Raw genomic sequence first — 22,711 nt, forward strand, 5'->3', positions numbered from 1 at the left:
CGCAGACACGGGGAGAACATGCAAACTCCACGCAGGGAGGACCCGGGAAGCGAACCCAGGTCCCCAGGTCTCCCAACTGCGAGGCAGCAGCGCTACCCACTGCGCCACCGTGCCAGATAGATAGATTAATTGAACTGAAATATTTAAGCAACAACATTACATATATATGCAATACAAAGAGAAAATATTAACACGTCCATTGAAAAAGAAGTGATGGACTGATGTCATCTGGCAGAACCTCAAAGGTTTTAGCATTTAACAGTGCCACTGCAAAAGAACAAATACTGTACATAACTTGCTAACTTACCTCCTCAAGAAGCTATTATTATAAGAGAATATAGATAAGGGTAATAAAAACTGCGGGATCCTAAAGTAACACATATCACAATAAATAAATTAACAGTAAATAAAAGCTCTTAATGAAATAAATGTAATTTCTAATTTAACACTGCATATCTTTGCACGTAATCAGATATATTGCTGATAAACAATATTAACTGTATTAATAAACTGAATTAAACAAAACATTTGACATAAAGTTTCCTCCCACAGTCCAAAGACATGCAGGTTAGGTGGATTGGCGATTCTAAATTGGCCCTAGTGTGTGCTTGGTGTGTGTGTTTGTGTGTGTCCTGCGGTGGGTTGGCACGCTGCTCGGGTGTATACAATACTAGTAACGGCTTACTGCACAATAATGTGCAGTGAATACACTTTACTTGAGCATTCCTAGTTTTCATACTCTTTCTCTGTACATTTAGCATTTGTTTGCTCAGAGGTTGATGTGTTTGCTGCTTTCTGAACAGCTCTTCTTTGCTCCACCCTAGCAGCCCGCTTATTCTCTTCTTTCATCAGCATCTTTTAGCATTAAAACTGATTAAGTCAGTGTTTATGTCGCAATTACTTAGCATGTTTTCCTTAATTTTTCACTTAAGCTGGCACTTAAGTCTTCAATCTTCCTCAAGAATGTTTTAAGATATGAAGAAGTAGGGGAAGTGACAGCAAAGGTGGTAGGGATGAGAACGGCGCCCATACGCATGTGCTGCATGGCCGCCCCACTGCCAAGAGTTGATTCTACAAAAAAATAAAAAGAGGAATAACCTTGGAGGTCAATCATCACCCCGAAAGCGCATAGTAGACATCACGTAGTATATGTGTTCCAAATTTCAGGTCAATAGGTCAAATGGTTTGTGAGCTACAGGTGATTTAAAATCCTGGACAGACAAACGGACAGCCACAGTATTAAATAAGAAGACAATGCAATACAATACAACTTACTTTTGTATAGCACACTTCACTGAGTGCAGATGCAGAGTGCTGTGAACAAATTCTCTGGTAAAATGCAAGTACATATTACTCTAATTACTAAATACAGAATTAGTACACATAAAGGTACAGATTTGTTAAATCACACAGAAAACAAAGTAGAAACTGATTAATAGAAACGGAAACCAATAATATCTCTCCATTAATTAACTGTTCAACTATAATCAATATAGCTACATCCATCTACATTTGAAGTGGTTTAAGTAAGTTTTTAAAATGGATTGATGGATGGACTTTTTTCAACATAGTGTTGCAGTATGAAGGATACCACTTTAGGAGCAGTGCACTGTTGGGTACACTCATACACACTCCTACACTGCCCCAATTTGGTGTTACCAATCAACCTAAAATGAATGTCTTTCGCATATGAGAAAATAATGGAATACAATTTGAAAACCCACAAAGACATTGGGAGAACATGCAGATTCCACAAAGGCAGTGACTGGGAATGGCAATTGGTGAAGTGGGAATGTTAAAACGTGTAGTTACTGCATCAGTCACATCTTATCTCCAAGAGAATGTGTCTGAATCCAGACCTTGTCCAAGTGCTGAGTTTGCATGTTTTCCACATGTCTGCATGTTTATTTTCTCAGAGGCCTCTTGCTTTCCACCCACATCCCAAAAAAGGCATATTAGATTAATTTGTGACTTTAAGTACCAAAGTGGGCTCTGCAGTTATGTGCTGTCCCATCCAAGTTGGGTTCCCTCCTCCATGAGGTGGACCAGGTGAAATCATTAATGGATGAGCATTTGTTATTAAAGAATATTAAATAGTACACACCCACATATTTAAACATCTGCTTGTGATGGGCATTTTAAAAGTTACATAATATCACAACAAGCAGATCTCTACTGCTATGTAAATAGATTTACCTTTCACATAACTTTTCATGGGTACTTAGTATTGGGGGACTGCGTACTCCTCAACGAATACTCAATGCAAAAATGCATTCACAGAAAACGATGGTAACTATCATGCTTTTGTGCTTTTTTCCGTGTATCCATATGGCACGTTTTATTTTTCCCCGTTCCCGCAACAGTGGTCACGACTCGCGAGTTCCGATCCAGAACGGCCTCTCCTTGTAGGGTATTGAAAACTTGACGTGGTACTCAGACCAGAAAACCAACGATAGGCAACAGCGCACAGAGCCGGGAGTAAACGTGGCAGCAGTGACTACTCGCTGGGCTCACTTGGAGGAAAAGAATGAAGACGGGCAGGATGTCATGTCGTAAGCGAAGGTGGATGCAGCGCCGCGAGAAGCGCGTGTTTAGGAGCGCGAGGACGCGTCGCTGCGAAGTGATGCTGCCTAGCGCCCCGGCTCTGCCCCAAAGTGGGAGGGATGGTACCAGGCAGGCACTTCGAGAAGAAGAAAACGAAAACAACAAAAAAAGTTTTCTTCCTTCGCTCGCTGTCTTCCTCTGCTGCTCGATGGAGACCCCTCCCGTAGAGAAGATGCTTGTAACTGGCTGCAGCAGTGGCAGCCTCAGTAACACGTCCCCCAGGAGACCAGCAGGAGCAACACGTGATGTGTCTACTTATCAGGTTTAGGGAGAAGAGAGAGAGCAGCGCTGAGAGACCGACCGAGACAGAGAGGAGGAGGAGGAGGAGGAGGGAGGGAGACATAAGGGAGACTTTTTTTGAAGTCTCTCGACTCTTGAAATATAGATTTATATTTTTTCTTTACATCTCATATTTCTTTCCGGGACAGAAAAGTGGGGAAAAGGAATTTTGTTTAAAGTTGGTGAACTTTGCACATCCTCAGAAACGCCATTTTGATTCCTCTCCGGAACAACTTTGTAGTTTTTTTTCTTCTTCTCTTAAGTCCATCACCATTTACCATCATCATCATGTCTCGGCGCAAACAGCCCAACCCTAATAAAGTCAAACGTAAGTACTCTCGGGGAGAGGAGAGGAGGGGAGGGGAGAGAAAGAAACGGAGGGGGGCGACTTTCTTCCTTTCGCGTGTTTTTTTTTTAATCTTCTTGGATGCCTTTTTTGTGTGTGTTTCTTTAATGAAGTAGTTAATCTCCAGGACAAACGTCTTCACACGAGGTCACTTTTGTGAGTCTCGAAACTTGGAAAAAGTTGAAGGTGCTATGGGGGGATGTTGAGTTTGGGTTGCCCCCCCCTCCCCTTCTCTCCTCTTCCCCCCACCCCCTCATACACATCACCACCACCTCTTCTTTCTTGTTGCTTCCTACTTTTTTGCCCGGACCTGATGCTCTCCCATGAAGCGGCGGAGCGCAGGAATTTGCCTCCGTCTTCTTTCTGATGCATATTTATTTTTAACTACCTGGAGCGCCGGCCAATGCTAAAAATCCACCAAGGGAGCAATAGGAAACAAGAAAGAAAAAGAAAAGTAAAGTAAACGAAGAAGAAAGAGCAGCAGCGAACCCCGCACACGGGTGTTCCGATCGCTGGATCGACCCGTTTCCACGATTCTGTTTTTCGTTCAACAGGGATGCGGTTTGTTGAAAAGGTACAAAGTTTATTCCTTGTGCGCCGCGGAGCATCCATATCTGCAGGCGAGCGCACTTTGATCAGCGCTGCCGCGGAGGGGGCCATGCGCGTCCTCTCTGCTTTGACCTTGTCGAGCCTGTTGCTTTACTTGCTTGTCTGTTGGTTAAAAAGAGAAAGAAAAACGCCCAATGCTTACAGGGTTTGGGACTGGGATGGCCAGTGGCGGTGAAGGGGTGCCTGCTTAATGGGATGGAGGTCATTTGATCCGCGGCGTTAAACAATTTATTATTTTTAAGACGGGATAATCTGGGACAAACCATCGCTAGGAACAAGGAAGTATGGCGTGAGAAATGTTTAATAACTAGGAATAAAAAATGTTTAGGCAAACTTTGAAGGGACAGACATCAGTGTGCATTAATCGTTTTCCGGAGTAATGTGCTGTCGAACTGATCGAGGTGCGTAACGATTTGATGGTGTCTGTGATGAGCACGAATGATTCGTTAACATTATGTAAATACGCAACTTCTGATTAAAAAAATGTCAAGTTCTCAGAAGCGCATCGCAAAAAGTGGCATTCTCTCGATGAAAAAGCTCACGATTCGCCTGACTTCTGCAGGACGTTGGGAATAGTTTCACATAAGCAACAGATGAGGAATCAGCCAGGTTTGTCTCTTAGGAAACTGCGATCTGTAATGGTTGCTAAGAAGAAGGGGGGGGGGGGGTCACTTGAATTAGCATGTTGCTCTGCTCTACATTGGAAATGGATGAAGTTTTGAGATGTCCTCGTCCTGTATCTGGTTTTTTGTAACAAATTATTCTTCATACTTATTCTTTCATTGCTTCTTTTTTTATTTAGATTTGCTTTGCTAATGGATGATTGTGTTTATGTATGGTTCAGAAAAAAAGTTAGACTTCATTTTTAAGCTTAGTTTTTATGACTTGTTTTACAGTTTTCCTTCTTATTGATTACTGATTGGTTCTGAGATTATTCATCCTGTGTGTGCTGGGAATGATGATGAGGAATGTGGAAAGAGACGGGATTCTCATTGCTCAGCAGTGTTGTTTAACCCCCTCCCTGGAAGTCCGAATGAAAGCTCAGATCAGGAGGAGTAGTTCACATTCCATTACGAAATTCAACACGGCTTTTCAGCAGCAGCAACTCCTCAGCTCCACTCAAAAGTTGGGATCTTTGGGATCCTTGTATGTTGATGATGGTTTTGTGGCATCCCTATATAAAGAACGGGCCTGTGTGTGTATCATGTCTCCAAGAAGGTCCTTTTGTCATGCTTGTCTCTTTAATTAGGTAAAAGAGAATTAGCAGTCGTGACACACTAGCTGAGTAATTCTGTGAAAGTTACCTTTTTGACACGGTGTTAATACTTGATCTTTTGTGAAAAATGATTTTGTGTGGCTTTTGCTGTAGTGTAGGAAAGTTGAGGGTGAAATGGAGGATGTATTTTGCCTTGTGAACAGAGATGCTACATTGTATTTAAGGAAAAGCTTGAAGGAGATGGCTGTTTTAATAACTTTGACAAAGTAGTCTTCCCCATGTCATCTTTTCTCATTTCTCTTGGCTTTCCACTTCTTCCATTCAAAAGAGCAGAGCCAAACAGTGGAAGACGTTTCTAAAATGTGCCAGACAGATGCTTTATTAATCTAATATAAAAATGGCAAAACAAGTAAGGTATGACAAATGTAAAATAGTTTCTGTTATAGAATGCTTCTTTGTATTAAAAGCTGTAAGACTGAGTGCTGGCCACTTTCCTTTTTTTTTTTTTTTTTTTTTTTTTTAAATAGTATCCTGGTTGAGGCCTGCACTATGAGTGCTTTGCGGTGTTGTTTGCACATCCTCCCTCTCCCTCCCTTTCCCTCTGTCTCTCTCACTCAGAGTGTTCTGTTGTCTCGAAAGGAGTGCCTTGATTTAGCAATGTAGTCATGAGCAAGTGATGTTTGTGCTGCAAGGTCTAATTTCCATGCTGACTCAGCGGGTACAGGTGGTGCTGTCCCCAGTTTTACTATAAAGTACCTTGGGTAGTTCACTGTAACCTGTGACCTTGATGTCACATATCTTCATTTTTTTGTTCCACTGTTCACAGTTAATCTTTTTTTGTTAGATTATATCTGCAAATTTAATTTTTCAAATGAGAATCCGAAAATATGTTAAGTATGGCAACACTGTGGTAATAAGTATTTCTAAATGTTTTTACAAGTACTAGTAACAATTAAAAATTAAATATTTTCCTGTTGCATCTGACGTTATGCAAGGTTACTAGGAAATGCAGAGGTCTGTGTGGCCAGAAGTATTTTTTGGGGCTACCATGGCCTAGAACCGTAATTACCTCTTTTGTAAGTCGCTTTGGATAAAAGTGTCTGCGAAGTGAGTAAATGTAGAATTCATCTTGTAGGCCATCATTGCTGTAGTACAAGTTAGGAGTGTTTTACAATTGCGGTTCATGTACCCGGCAGTGTTTCTGGGATAGTAGTCTTGATAGATAGTTAAAATGATTCTTTTTTTTTTTTTTTAGTTTTACAAATATTTACCTCACATAGTTGCATGTAAGTAACTCAGTTGTCAGATGTTTGATCTTTAAGCTGTTTATTTTGTTGTTTTATTTGTGTATTTTTAGGCAGCATTTGATGATCAAGTAAGTAGCTGTCAGCTAGTAAGTAGTGCAAGATATCGGTGAATAGTCTGTTGGAACAAAAGAATTAGGTGTTGGGTGGGGATTGTTTGTTCAGTGCTCCTCAAACAAGTACAACTGGGATCCCTTTAGTTGTTAGGAGGCTGAAAAGGGGGCAGGGATGGGCTACAGGAACAAAGTGAGTTAGTTAAGATTCACCTGTAATTTTCACGGAGCCACAGGTTTTATCTTTTGGGGGATGGGGCTAGGAATTTACAAAAAAATATTTCTAACCGTACACATATAAACTCAAAAACAGCAGCTACTGTATTTATTTATTGTGTCACTTAAGATGTACCTTTTGAATTTTGATTGTTAACTTACATAAAATAATTTATCTTGGGAAGTGTTTCTGTCTTGCTTTCTGGTTACTTCTGGTTAAAGGATATGTTGAATAGTTCAAGTGGTTGAAGGAACTGGATAAAGGCTCTGTGTATGTTATGTTTCAGGAATCAGTTACATTTCCAAAACTCCTATGAGCTTTTCATTTTTGTGGGGAAGTCCTTTTTCTTTCCAAAGAGAGGTCATTTAATGCAGTTAGCTTTTTTTTGTACAGAAAGCTGCAGTAGTTCAATAATTACATTTTTTTTAGTTGTGTGTACCTTTGTTACCATTTAGGGCACTCTGATTAGTGTTTTATGCCAGTAAAAAAAGTTATTTACATATAAACAAAAATCTGAACTATGCAATCATCTGCTGAAAAATAAGATATTGCAAGTGGACAAAAAAAAGTGAGCAAAAGGGTAAAGTAAACTTGAAAAAAAAACTAAGGGAAGGGAAGACCTAAGTGATGTGAAATCCAAAATGATGGGGAGTGAGAAGTGCATAGCCAGTCTCAAAGTGTCCTCTTTCAAGGTTTGTTAGGATGTAATGCAACTTTTTTTTTTTTTTTTGATAAAGTATCTGTATCCTGTGCTGTGAATGCCAGGTAAATAACCCTTGAGGGTGTTTGCAGTTTATTTGTCTTTGGGTGAAGATTGGGGTAGCTTGATCTTTCTCTGGTGAACAGATGTCTTATCAGTCTGCTGCTTTGGGTGTGGCTCCTATAAATACGTTAGTGGAAGAGAGAATAGAGGTGGAGGCCATGGTAAGCATCTCAGGAAAAAAGAAAAAGGAAAACAAAGTGACTGTTTGGATAGGAAAAACAAGGTGCGGCCTCTCAGAAATAAAGAAGCATCCTTTAACATTTTTATTTTTCCAGTGAGCCCTGTGACAAAGCATTTGCAGTTTTAAGAGTATGAAACAATGAGTTGAATATGAAACTGAAAAAATTGAAGGTGTTTGTGATAAAAAAGTTTGTGAGGTTTGTAAAAGCCTTCCTTGTCTGCCTGAGGGACCAACTTGAGTTTCTCTCTTGCACAGCCTCTCTATTTATAACTCATCTATTTTAGATAAGATTATGTTCCAGTGTGAAGCTGATGGAGATTTTGCAAGTGTTGATGATCTGCTGGGGGTGAGCTAGCTGATGGATGGGAATAAATTTACTTTTTAAGTTTTAGGTTAGAGGGTTTAGAGAGGGTTGTGGCTTAGTGATTTTAATATGATAATTGTATGTAGTTTTTACTGTTATGCGGGGCTTTTTTTTTTTTTTCTTTTTTTCAACAAAGGCCATGACTAACTGTACCAACTTGCTCACTGGCTGGTGTAGAATGTGCATGAATTCATACTAATCTCATAGCCATTTCTTCTCACTGCTTTGTTCCTGCTGAATAGCATCTTTTGTTGAAGAAAAGCAGTAAACTGCATTCTGGAATGTGTGTAAATAAGAAGAAAGGAGCCCAGATTTAGTTGCACCCCCCTGCCCATACTGGACTTTAAAATGTTGTGTTCAACATAGTGCTGTGAAAAATTCTGACCCACGTTGACATTGTGGTAAACCCCCCTTTCTCCCTTAAAGACCTGGATGTGCCGGCTAGGAAAAGAGAGAGAGAGCAAGAGCAAGAACTGGGATCCTTTCATGTTAAGGGGAACAGCGCAGCATGAAGTGTCCCTTATTGAGACACTCTTGAGCTCAAGTCAATTAGCACACGGCACTGAGGAGCGGCTTCCCGGTGTGGCTTTTTTCAGGAACGTCTCAGCTCGGCACCACCTTGAATGAGCTGGCCCCCTTGAAATCAAGATGCATCAATTAGCTCGGCTCCGCTGGTTGGATTGCTCTCTTTTTGGCAGACAGGCACGGCTGTACCTCAAGCTTGAAATTAGAGGACCTGACCTGTGCTTGTATACTCATAACAGTCTGTATGTACTGTCATTTTGGAACTTTAAACTTGACAATTATTAATTGCACATACTGGCATTTCTTGCTTGTTCATATGAGTGTTTGTGTTTCTTAGAGTGCTTATTTGCAGTAGGTATCGACAAAATCTATCACTAGGTAAATCTCCATACTGTTTAGTACTCCCATCAACATACATATATATATATATATATATTTTCACAAAAAATGCAGTTTAACTATTTATTTAAATTATGTAGGAGTGGATTAATGGATGGTTAAATAAATAAAGAAGTGAGGGATTGAAGGAGTGGACAATAACTACAGCAGAGTCTATACAAATATATAATTCAAAGTCTTGTTATACCATTTGAGTATGTAAGCATGTTTATTGACAATTTTAAGTTTTGCAATTTCTCTTCCTTGTACTTGCATGCTAGTTTCTGAAGCCATTTATGTTAAAACAATTACACTTCTTAGATACTATTAAATACTTATGTCCTTTTAAATTGATTAGATGAATCATTTGTAATCAAAATACAGCAGCTTACAATGAAACAAGTGAAATGCCACAGAGGGACTTGATGAATTCTGGTTTTCTGCAGAACTAAATGAACAAGATGCCATTGCCTCATGGGGGAAAGCCTCATGTGGCTGTGCTTTGTAGGTTTACTAGCCTAATTCAATTACAATCCATGATCATGTAACAGGCAAGATTATGCATTACTGTTTATAGCCAGCGATTACTAACCTCATTCAGAAATGTGCATGGGAAAGAATCATGCCGTAAGGGAACATCCTTATACTGTAGAAGACAGGAAGTGAAGTTTAATTACTACATTTTTTGAGACTTGGAACCGTAATATTTTAGATCCAAATCCTGTGCTGTGGCTGTGCTTACATTTTTTTTAAAAATTTTGGGCATGTAAAGATCCGTTTGGTGTTGCTAACGATTAAAGGAGCTATACCAACGAAAGTTTGACATTGTGGTTATGAAGAATTGTGTTTACTTTGTTTATTGTAGCTATTGGATGGATTTCTAGGAGATCCTTTAAGGTATCTATCTGCTTCCAACTAAGACTTACATAAAATACTTGTGCAATTTGCATACATACAAGCCTTTATAAATCTTTAATGTCCACAAGTTTCTTTTGGTAATTTGTTAAGAGGGTATAATGATCCAATGTTTTTGTTCTGGGTTGATGCCCTGCACATATTTTTCCTCATAGAAGAAATCCTTCTTCCCTTAGTTAAATTAAAAAAAGAAACAAGTAAAAAACAAGCAAGGGCTACAATGTGATACAGCATGTTACACTACCTATACATAGAGATTATTCTCTAACACAGTAAGACTTAACAGAGATATATATTTTTTATGGAGTTTGCATGTACTTTTGTTTGGATTTACCTTTCTTGTAGTGAGAAGATGTGTTTTTCCATAATTTGGTAAACTAAAGTTAGTAGGACTGAGTATGGCTGTGAAAGAGCATGATGCTTGTGATGGACAGGCCTGTTGTCCAGGAATTTCCTATCCAGGCTACCATTGCTCCTATGCTTTAAATAACAGATTTAGAAACTGTTGTGGATTAACGTTTATATAGTATAAATGATCATTATAATGTACAGTTTTTTAAAGCTGAATTTACCGCACTAGGGTACTTCTAATGTTGATCAAGTGATTTAAAAACATCTGTTATCTTCTGCCTCCTAGATAAAGGGTCTGGTATTGATTTCTGGCATGTTTGGAGTTTGCACATGTCCCTGTTTTTTTCTGTTCTTTTTTTTCTGTTCATCCCAAAGATGTGCAATGTAGGGGTACTAGCAACTTTTACTTGGTTTGGTGGGTTTAAGTTTAGATTTATGCCTCAGAGTAACAGCTCATGAACTGGTAGGCTAATGGGAGAAGTACATGCGATTATATCTTGTGATGGAGGTAAAATGTAGCCATGTCCAGGATTTCTGCCTACATTTCTAGTGATTGGCAGTGTTTCCTCACAAACATATAGACCAGAGTTTGATTTATGGCCTGGTTACTATCAGTACATCTACTTTTTTATACTGATTTTCTCGTACACTTACAAGAAACTAACATTTTAGGTAAGTTTTGCAACTCTTAAGTTAGTTAGAGTGGGTTCACAACTCTCTGCTTTATAGGTGAAAGCTGGTTACTGACTTGCACCCACCGCTACTTGGAATTTGATCTTATTTATTGGAAGAAGCAGCTTCAGAAAATGGATTGATGGTTTTGGTTACCAGTTTTTTTTTCCTTGCTGTTTCCTTTATTTTCTTATTTCTTGCTTTCCTTTTCTTCTGTGTTATATTTATCCTTTTTTCTTTTCCTTTTTGTATTTTTACCTTTTTACTTTCTTTTACTTTTCTCATTTTCCCCAGTGACCCTATGTTCGGATTCAGCGGGTTGGAAAAAGGATGGATGGGTATTTGTTCTCTTTGTTTACCTTTTCTATAATTTTTTCTTGTTTGTTTTTTTATATTTGCTTTTGTCTTGTTTATAACAATTTCCAGTTTTTATTTTTTGCTTTTTGTGGTGTCTTTTTCTGTTAGTTGTTCTATTCCTTTATCTTCTTTTGTGTCAAATATATCTGTTTTATCTTTTTTGTTTTCTCCTATTTTTACTCTTTTTTTAATACATATCCCACTGGGATGCAAAATCTTTTTTTTTTTAACAGTGTTGCATATTGCACAGTGTGCATCCTTCACAACCTGAGTACAGGCTGCCTGCGCATTAGCAAAATAAGGCAGGTATTTACAGTGGGTTCAAAGTCTATTCACTGATGTGTCATTAATGTGAAAGAATGCACAGAAACTTGCCAGCACCTGGAGCCTGTAGGGGTGTGGGAGATAGGAAGTGAAACACATTGTGTGCTTCTGTGCATGAGAGACGCTTGCAGAAAGGCGAAGGAAGTAACAATGGTATGAAGCAACCATTCTGGCTATCCCTTTGGTCAGGAAAAACAACTCATAAGTAAAAAGCAGAAGCACCAACTGTGGTTGGGAAAGAGAGAGAGAGAGAGAGAGAGAGGGAGGGAGGGACAGAGGGCAGGAGATACTTAGTGATGTTAATGGGATATCATTCTTGCTTCTGCTACTTTTTTTTCTTTTCCTCATAAAATGACAATGTTATCTGTGTCTTGCCATTTTCAGAGAGCAGACTAGTTAAAGTAACAGGAGGAGTGATGAGGAGAGAGTCAGAGAGAATGAGAATGGTTGCCTCTCCCTCTTCTTCTTGCTGACTAAACAGTTTTGTCAGCTGGCAGTTGCTGCTGCCTGAGGATTTGTGATAGCTGCTAGAAGTTGTGGGGGATGGGTGGTACTTAACAGCTCACACTTGCTGCCCTCGCCCAATGTTAGAACGGTTAGAGAAAAGACCCTTTGTTGTACCTGGATGTGTGTTAACAAGCAACTGCCTATTAAGTAGTTTGTCATTTTATATATTCAAATGAGTAAATAAAAATACACAAGTTTTAAAAAGTTTATAAAGTTACTACCTCCTTTTATTGGCCCTCAGGGCAGTGGCTACTCCCTATTCTATCTATACATACATCTACTGATTCCTTACATTAATTCATCTGTTTTCCCTACATTCAGTTCCATATATGTAACTTGCAAATAGATGTTCAAGTTCCATTTATTTACATAAAAGTCTAGTACAGAGACTTTAGATTCTCTTGGTATTTGTAGTTTTGGTATTGCTTTCTTCTTATTTGGTTAAATCGTAGAACTAGGGTTGATCTTGTGTTTTGTCTTGTTCTGCTAATGTGTAAATAATGTAATTTTACACTGTAAGCATTTTTTACTTTGGCTTAAGCCGTTTATGTGTAGTTAGCTCAATTTTGTACATTGCAACATATATACAAGCTACATGGTTGCATGTTTTCTCAGTACTCCCTTTAGACATTGGATGTACAGGGTCACTGAAGAGTATGTCCAGGATTTCAAAATGTAATGTCTCCTGGTACAGAAGAAAACTTTGTTAATCATTTCTTAAAAATGCTGCAAAAATCTAGCTTTGTCAGAGTTGCATTTAAGGATGGATACAGAGATACATTCTGCATCTGTTGCGTGTGAATTGGAAAGACATTTGGGGGTTAACTTTGTGGTAGTTTTCAGTGAACAGTAACTTATATTTTTTCATTCTTAATTTTGCCCTTATCCAGTGGGTAACAAGATGATAGCACTTGATGACATTGGGGCAGTTCATATAAGGTGGATATCACAGATAATACTTCTCATCAATAAATAGTAAAACCTAGCCCTGCTCAGGAAATGTTAATATGATAACTTGCAAAGTTTTTATACATTCTAAAGAAAAATGAATTGTGTCAAACATAACAATGTTTTTGATGACACAACAAAATAATATGCAACCTTATTATTGATGAAGTATTAATTGGCAAAGAGACAGTGGCCTGAGGATATAAATGAAAATGCTAAATTGAAATAAGTTCCAGGTTTATTTTTCCTGAATGTGAGACCACAACATCCTCCTAAATCTTGCTTTATTCATGCTTTTCAATTTAATTATTAACATTTAGGCAATTAAACCAATTTTATTTAAAAGAAAGTCTTTAGTTACTGTATATGTATATATTAGTGTTTATCTGTGTATATATTGCACAGTGTTTTTGCATTCAGCATTATTTTTGTTCTAACTGCTTCATTGGTAAATGTGTGCAGTGCTAGAGCCCTAGGTAGAGTTTGAACCAGCAAATCCTTATTTTCATGTCTGTCCCATCAGAACATGCTCAATTTGTATTACACTTTTGGTACCAAGTGATGATATAATGGAATTTTACAGAGCAAATAATTATTGTAATATAGAACTGAAATAAATAAAGCTGTTGCACAGATTACAGTAAACATTCTTAAGGAAATAATACTAGAAGAAAAAGACAGCGGTAAATGATTAATTGTCTAGTGGCTTTTATTTTTAAATAGCAAAACTGAAAACGGGTATTCTTAGATTCAGTTTGAGTGGCAAGACAGAGAAAGGGCCAATGTCAAAATTGTAGGCCTACAGAGAGTTGCACAGCAAGGCATTAAGACAGAAAGATAGACTTCTTAGAAGACCCAAGCATATTATGGATCCAGACGGGGTCAGCAGCTTAAATAGATTCTGTGAAGTTTTCTGATTACTGAAGAGGACAGTAAAATAAAAAGGGAGCTACTGTGGTTGAGTAAGCTGACACGTTATGTGAACATAAAATGTAGACATAGGACATTAACAGCAATTTTTTTCATGAGATTTTAATATTTTGTGCATGAAAACTATCAACATAAAAATTGGTGTAATTTACCTGAGAGGTAGACGCAATCAACACTGTACAATTGTTGCTTCTATTTTATTACCTATTATATATTATACATATATTGGGCGGCACGGTGGCGCAGTGGTAGCGCTGCTGCCTCGCAGTAAGGAGACCTGGGTTCGCTTCCCTGGTCCACCCTGTGTGGAGTTTGCATGTTCTCCCCTTGTCTGCGTCGGTTTCCTCCCACAGTCCAAAGACAGGCAGGTTAGATGCATTGGCGATCCTAAATTGTCCGTAGTGTGTGCTTGGTGTGTATGTGTGGGTGTCCTGCGGTGGGCTGGCGCTCTACCTGGGATTTGTTCCTGCCTTGCGCCCTGTGTTGGCTGGGATTGGCTCCAGCAGACCCCCGTGACCTTGTATTAGGATATAGCGGGTTGGACAATGACTGACTGACATATATATTATACATATTAGTTCTTTCTATAAACACTAATACTATTGTATCATTCCATTATCACTCCAAGTATGATAGGGTCACAGGAAAACTCAGATGTCCATTGGATTTAGGTGACAAATGTTTTAGTTAATAGAAATCTTGAAAAATTCACATATCAGGTTCCCTCTTTACATTAATGGTGAAATGAACAATAATTGAAAAGAGGTTTCATCGTGATTTGCATTCCTTTCCCCAAGGAGTTGACATAAATTCAGGTTTAAAGGGGGAAAAAAGCTTTTTTGAAGCAGCTTAATGTTTGCTCCCTGTTGAAGACATCAGAGCAAAAAATCTGATAAACCACCAAATGAACAATTTTACTGATTATTTTTCTTCATTTTGTGAGATTTTCTCTTTTTAGGGGCTTTTACATGCAGAAAATCATATGAATCATTTACTCCCAAACAGGAATTTGCTATTTTAATATTTAGATCAACTCTTTCCTTAGTTGTGGAGGGACCCAGATTTTCAGGTTCTTTTATTCAATTGCATATCATGCAGTCATTTTTCAGTGTAGACTTTTGCGATAGTCTTTGCTGCTATCAGATGTCGACTTGACATTTTGTCGCCTTTAACCCTGGCACTTGTTGCTGGGGCAGCTTAATGTAAGTAGCATTTACATAGTTAAAAATGTCTTTTTAGTAAGAGAGAGAGCTGTTACAGAGAAGTGTGAGAAAGGTGCCATAAAGCAAATCTTTGGAGCCTTTGTTTGAAACAAGAAAGACCAGATGCTTCAGTGCAGCAATGTGTGTGTGTGTGTGTGTGTGTGTGTGTTTTTTTTTTCTCCCCCTGTAGGCATCTAAAGGTATGTTTTCTGAGTGATTTTAACACATAGTCCAGACCTCTTGGAACTGGAACCTGCTTTGTTGGGCTCCATTTTGTTCATCTTATTTGACTGCTGTAGGCTTCAAGCAAAATTTGGAGAAGTATCTTAAAGTATTACAAGTCCTGTAACAAGCTGTAATTCTGGCTTGTCTAATAATGAGAAGTCCCATGTAAACATCAGCTTAGAGAAACAGCAACTTAAAAATAGACTTAAAAACAAACCTAAGTGGATTCACAATCTTTGATAATTTGCATGTGTGAAGTGACCCACCCCCCCTCGTAAAGACTTTCCTGCCCTTTTGTGTTTAGTTGCACTACATCATAACTTAACATAACTTGTGAAGTCCGTTGTCAGGGGCTATTTGTGGTCTGCAAACCAAAATGCCCCCAGTCCTTTCTCTCTCTCTCTCTCTAGAGCAGAGCTGATGTGATGAAATTTGCAGGAAGTTTGTAATTGGCCTCATATGGCAGTGTTACGGAGGACAACCTTACACAAGAGAATGCCAGAGAAATTTAATGGTGGCTAATGTTGCAAAGTGATGTTTATACCAGTTCTAGCTGTCATGTGTGACATCATCCTTCCCATTGTTTCAGATGTCAGTTAGGAGATAACGATTTTTGAGTTGAAGGCTTCTTAGATGTAAACCTGTCATACATTCCTGGCCTGAGAAGTTTGCTGCATCTGATATTTGAACCAAGTGACATCTTCAAAAGATGCTGATTTAAATGAATAGTTTGTAATACATTTTATAAATGTATTAACACGTTAGAAAAGACATTATAAACAATATCAGAGACAAGCTGTCTAGTTTATTTGGTGGCCAGCATTGTTTATTTTTTCTTGGCATAAGTGGCAGGAGTTGATGGAAATCTCATTCAGTGGGTACCGTGGATTACATTATAGTTAGTGAATGTTTGAAATAAAAGTCTCATCAATCACTATTACTGGCTTGCTGTCCTTGGGCTTTAGCTTGGATTCATCTTAAGCAAAAAGAACAGGAACTGAAAACTTGTGTCTCTCTGTTCAAACTTCTATTTTTTTAATTAGCCTTGCAGTTCTGCAAAAAGGAGCGAGAGGATACTGAATCTTGTTTGTGACAGACAGCCAAATCATTTTTCTAATGCCGAGAACGCCGGAGATGTTGACATTATCTGTAATACTTAGGTACTTGTAAATTCTCTGTGACTAGATCTTGGTTGTGGACAATGGGTAATTAAAGCTGAGCATTAAGTTCTGCCAAGTGCTGCTGCCTTACGAATCCACACTCCTGTTTTGAATTCTGCAGCCAGATGTTGTCCATTGGGTTAGCACATTCTCCTCTTGTCTGTTTGGAGTTTCCTTCGTGTGTTCTTCCACATCCTGAAAAGTATGCAGGTTAGGGTTAATTGTGGATTCCATATGGTGCCTTGTGTGAATGCAAGTGTCGATGTATGCATGGGTGGGCCCTGTGATGAAGTGGTGTCCTTTCCAGGGCTGTTTCCTGTCTTGTGCTCAGTGCTGCTGGGATAGGCTTTGACTCCTGGCAATCCTGATTTGGAATAAGTGGGTAAAGAATGTTCTGTTATTAGCTTTGTGCCCTTGTATTTTTAAAGTCCATGCCTGAAGAGTGCTTGCCTCCTGCTTGTAATGTAATTGAGCTGAACCTACATAATGTATATTATACTAAACTTTATTTGAATAATCTACTTAAGAATGGTAATAGATGGATGAGTAATGATATAATTTATGTAAAATTTTTAATACTGTAAAAATAAAAATTTTTCACCCTTTAATTATGTAGGTTTTGGACTAGTGTCCATTTTACTTCTTCATCCTGTCTTTTCTCTTTGTGACAGGAAGCGGTGTATATGAGTCTAGTGGCCAATCATATATTTTTTTTTATTCTAAGTGAATTTAATTGTAACCAGAAAATATCATACTTTGCTATTATTTAGAATTAGGCATGGAGGGAAGTCTGTATCAGGTAATCTTCAACATTTGGAAATTTATGGTACCTTGAATCAGGATTAAATTCCCAGGTCAGTCACTGTCTGCATGTAAAGTTTGCAGGTTTTCAACCACTTCATGAAGGCTTGGGTGCTTTGATAAGCTAACAGCTCTGAACTAGCCTGACGTGGATAAGTTTTCTAAGCAGGAGTTAATTTATACCACGAGTCATGCCTGTTGCTTCTGGGATGGGCTACTTCTCCACACAACTCTGTAATGGAATATCCATCCATCCATCCATTTTCCAACCCGCTGAATCCGAACACAGGGTCACGGGGGTCTGCTGGAGCCAATCCCAGCCAACACAGGGCACAAGGCAGGGAACCAACAGTTCAAAAATGAATGGATGAATAAAACATACCCAAAAGCAATGCGAGATAGCTTTTAAGTGGAGTTACCATGCCTGAGCTTCACTTAAACAAATTTTTAGTTTGTTCCATAATAAAATAATGTTGGGGATGGCACTTACCGTCACTGTTGCTCTTTGTTATAAATATGATTGATTGATGGTATGAAATTTGCAAGATGAAGATAATTGTATCTGGAAATGATAAAAGTAACCCTTCTGCTTGATTCTAGAAAATATGTTTATTGTATAATTTTCATGCTGACAAAGTATTTAGTGCAAATTTAGTGGTGTTTACTTCATGGATTTCTGTGCCACTTTTCTAGTTGGTAAGTATGGTGTTTTAACAAAAGAAAGTGAAGAACAAAAAGCTAAAGTTAATTTTATTAACCCCTGTAGATTTGTGTCAATATTTGTCATCACCATTGCATCTTTTTTCCTAGTACTAGCTTCCAAATATGAATATTGCATAGTATTTCTCTTTCTATCTCCGCCTCCACTATCCCTCCCACTTTGTCTTGCACTGTCTCCTTGTTTGCTAATAAGTGTGTGAATGCATAGTCTCTGAACTAACACTTACATAGACCCTCAGTTTTGATCCAAGACAGTGTTTTGCCACATGCTTTGAATGAGATATGTTAGCACTTCAGTTATTTCCAGAATTGCTTGGCTGCCCCCTGCCCTGCCTGCTTCATACCAGTTGAAAAGGTACCATTGTTTATTCTGCAAACATGGCATGTAGTTCGTTTCCACGGTGACTATAGTCATCATTGCCAAAAGGGAGAAAACGGCAAACACCTGAAAGCATCTAGCTATTGAGACTTGTGCTGAAGGGGTCTGGGGTAGAAAGCTGGACAACTACGACTTATTTATTATAAGTTTTGAGACCCTTTCCTCACCAAGTATTTAAAAGCTGCTGAAAACTTTTTTTTTTTTTAGTTAGTTAGTTGGTTAAATCTGCTGTAAGATACAGAAATGAATGCTATTCTTGAAAAACATGAAGTTATTGCCAATCCAGGTGGACTAATGATGTCTTATTTTTATGAATTACAAAACTGGTTTAGAGAATGAATAGTCCAATTTTAGGAATTAAAAAGACTGAGAGCAACAAATGTGATATCCAATCATTCAGGCACATTTTATTTCATTATAATGAAGCGTTATCATTTTATAGAATGATTGCAAAGGGAAACGTGATGGAATAGCAGGGATTACATCCTCATAACACCATTTTTTTTTAAATCATTAACTCTTTATTGGGATAGTGTGTAAATATTTATGCCTTGTGACATACTACTGTACCACTCCGTGGATTAAGTAGGGTTGGAAATAGGATGGACAGTGGCTTTTTCCTAAAGAAGTTGATCATATTATAATTGATAATAAGCTATTTGTAAAGTATGATGGTGTAGTTATATACTTATTAATTGTGATTGGAGAGCTTGCAGAAGCTGGAGTGGCATTGAAGACAAACCTCTTTCATAAAGGATATAGTGGTACTTTTGCTACCATACAAATTATGATCTAGGTTTAGTTCCCGATGTGGATAATACCCTCCCTGTGTTTGAGAGGAAGCAAATGTTCCCATGGGAAATCCACACAAAAGTTTTTAAAAGATTATTTACCATTTTGGCTTTGGTGATCTGTATTTAATAAGTTGGACTTTAACAATTTGTAGTGTTCTTACTATGCTTAAATTGGGGAGTTGACTTACAATAAACCAGTACTATGATGTAACAAGCCCTGCAAAAGTATCCTTGTAGTACAAAGTAAAGTGAAGCATTGAGAATAATACAAAAATACTAATGAGAGCAAATACTCTCCCATGTAGGCTAGCTTGTCACTACAATAATGCCTAACATACAGCAGCATCTTTGGTTAATTGTAAATTAACACTGTTGATCTATTGTAGAATTTGGTAAACATGCTAATAGTTGAATGCAGTTGCAACTGAGAATTGGGCTTAGAGTGGCTACAGTAAAGACCTGTGAAGACCTGCAGATGATCAGGCCCTACAAAGACTCGGTTGTTTAGCCCAGTTCTATTCAGTACATTTATGATTTTGTAAGAGTAATGCAGATTAGCTACCCTCATGAAAAGTAAAATATTTAAGAATGGTGCCAAATACACATATTTATTGATACAACCTTATGTGTGGTAAGTTGGAAGGGAAAAAACCCTAGCGGGTTTTAATATATTAATCTTACATTTGAGTAGTCACTTTGTTTGAATGATGATACTTTCAGTAATAATTTAGTCCTGTGGAAACCTGCTAAACTACTGGTGTTTGTGGGGGGCATGCCTTTCTGGCTGTCTTTCTTTACTGAATGCTACAGTACAGTGCAGCGCTTAGCAGTATTACTGTCTCATAATTCAAGACACCTAGGTTTGAATCATGGCCCAGCCACTCTCTTTTTATGGAGTATACATATTCTGTCCTATTCACAGCAGGTTTCTATTGTACTCTGATTTCTTTACACATTCAAAGAAATGCATTTGAGGTTGTTTGGTGACAGTCAACTGTATGTCTGAGTGACTGGCATCTTGTCCAGATGTCCACATGTCTTGTGTCCAGCAATTTTAAAATAGGCTCCATCGTCTGGTAACCTGTGTTAGAATTAGGGTCTTGGAACTCGATTCATAAATGGATAGCTAGGCAGATCCTGAGCTATTTAATTTGACATAAATAATCCAGCTAATTCTTATTATTTTTATATAGCACTTTTTCATTAAATGCAGACTCGGAGTGCTGATCAAAAATATCTTGCCATGAAGTCTGTGATTATAGGCTTAATCATATAATATATACAGCACATTGTTTTATTTGGTTGTTCACATGTTGCACCTTGTGACTTGACCTTGTTCGGAGTGTATCAGTTTTTGTCTTTTTATATATATATATATATAATATATGCATGGCCTTGTGTTAATCCTAGAAGAGGTTATATAAAATAAAGGACTACTGAGACACACAATGCTATTTTTAGTGGAAAAATTTGTACCTCATACACTGCAGTTGAAGAATGAGTTTTGTAACCCATTCAATGTAGTTTGTATTTCACCAAGTGATTTTAACAGTACTGCTCTCACATGGATCCAGTATCCTGGGACTGAATCGGTAGCCAGTGTGCTGCCTGTGTAGTGTGTGCACATTCTTCTTGTGTCTGCCTGAGTTCTCGCATGTCCCTAAAGGTGATGAACTAAGATTCATTTAGTAATTCTTATTTAACATTGTTTGAACGTGAGTGGACCATGTGAATGGATTTCCTGTCTTGCGGAAAGAGCTATAAACTTCCTGCAGCCTTAAATTAAAATTAGCAGGTTTCAGAATGTTATCTTTTATAGTAAATAACAATCCTGAAACCTGGAAAAATAATTTGAATTGGCTTTTGCAGATGTTGAAGTGTATTATTTGCTTATTTATTGTAGTCTGTATTTTCAAATAACACAAAATAAATGTACTCTAGTTTATCCTAGTGATGCATTGCCAATACAGAATGACTGAATTTTGCCACTTTAATTGTTTTGTCATTTCTTGTGTATTTAGCCCAGATTCAAAAGTTTCTGATAGGCAGATGAGTGAAAAGTAATGTGGACTGTAGAACATGGTGTTAGTCCTATTTAAGTATGTTTTAATTTCAAAATACTCAGTAGCATGGTATGGTGGAATGTTACCAATAGGTTAAACTCCTTCTAAGGCAGGGGTGTCAAACTTGGAGCCAGTAGGACAGTTCTGGCCCATGAACCATTTCAAAGTAGTCTGCTTCATAACTATTCAAAACATATTACATACGGCCAGCAATTAGTGTTCTCAAAGACACTCTTTAATTTTTGTTTAATATATAGGATGTAATTGTATAATTTAGCTGGATTACATTTACACCTGGTTTTTAATGCATCTCTTGCATCCACTCGTGTTTATCTGTGCAGGGCGACACTACACATCAGTTTTTTATTGTGGTGCAATCTTTTTTTTTGACACACTTTTAATGAAGGTGTAAACAGATGTTCTTAGCTTTGCTTTATCAATAGATGCTCACCTGTGTCTGCTTCTACCTCACTTTATGCACTGACACCATTTTTTCACTTAATGCAGATTTTAGTCCAGTGGTTGCTGGTGGCTTTCCTAACATGCTACACTATGAAAGAAAAGCTGATAAACAGGGAAGACAGTTTTTAAGAGAGACATGAGGCAGAATATACAATTGTGATGAGCAGAGAGTTTCTCATGTTTCTTGTTTGTACAGAAAATGTGATTGTTTTTTGTTGATATATTTTGGTCCTTGCTGGGTATGTATAGTGTTGTTAGCTTTCAATAAAACTCAGTTTAACACCCCTGATCTAAGAGTCTGTTGTAGTGTGGCATGTAATCTAATGTACACAGGAGAGAATCCATGACTAGACTGTGCATTCCATCATCATTTCCTCAGAGAACTGGCAGTTTTGTTGTGTTTTCGGAGACCTTGGCTACAATGGTACGTTTTTTGTTTTTGTTTTTTTTTTCTTCCTTTATATCATCCATTTGAAAGCATGTACAGTCAGCCAGTTAATGCAGTCAAGTTGCTGATAACATTTGTGTGGCTTGGCTTGACATGCTTTTAGCAGGTTTATTCAGCAACAATACAAAGTTAAGCTTAGTACTAAACAGCTTTTTGAAAACAATGGCAGGACTCATCTGAAATTAGGCAGTCTAATCAGTTTTTAGTGCTTTTGAAAAACTGTTGAGACCTGCCATACAAACATTTGATTCTTGCAGTTCTTTTTTGAATTATTTTAACTGCATCTCTTGAGTACCTTTGATGGTTTTAAACAGTTTTCCCATGTAATTTGTATGCTGAATAATAATGTTAAATAAAAATCATAATATAGAACAAAATGCTTCAATGTGAAAGATGAACAATTTCCTAACCCCTTTTGTATGTCTCTGTTCTGCTGGAATATATAGTTTTGTTTGTTTTTTCTTCTCTATTAATAATAATAATAATAATAAGCTAGTAAACATGAAGCATTTTCTCCTATATAATGGATTGTGTTTTCTCTTTGTTTTCCTCAAGTATATTAGTTTGATATCGACCAATACATGAAACTTTCCTTTTCTTGATCTTTATGTTTT

General features: G+C 37.8%; 1 protein-coding gene across 1 annotated transcript in view; it reads left to right on the forward strand.

Annotated features, from left to right (window-relative positions):
• The first annotated feature begins 2,475 nt into the window (after nucleotides 1-2,475).
• rreb1a (ras responsive element binding protein 1a) overlaps nucleotides 2,476-22,711 on the forward strand; it is a 151,615-nt gene continuing 131,379 nt past the window's right edge. The window contains 1 exon segment of the mRNA XM_051929075.1: nucleotides 2,476-3,211. Within this exon segment, the coding sequence (XP_051785035.1) occupies nucleotides 3,172-3,211 (40 nt within the window). The 5' untranslated portion in view covers nucleotides 2,476-3,171.

This window comes from Erpetoichthys calabaricus, chromosome 6 (assembly GCF_900747795.2).
Source record: "Erpetoichthys calabaricus chromosome 6, fErpCal1.3, whole genome shotgun sequence".
Classification (NCBI taxonomy): Eukaryota; Metazoa; Chordata; class Cladistia; order Polypteriformes; family Polypteridae; genus Erpetoichthys; species Erpetoichthys calabaricus.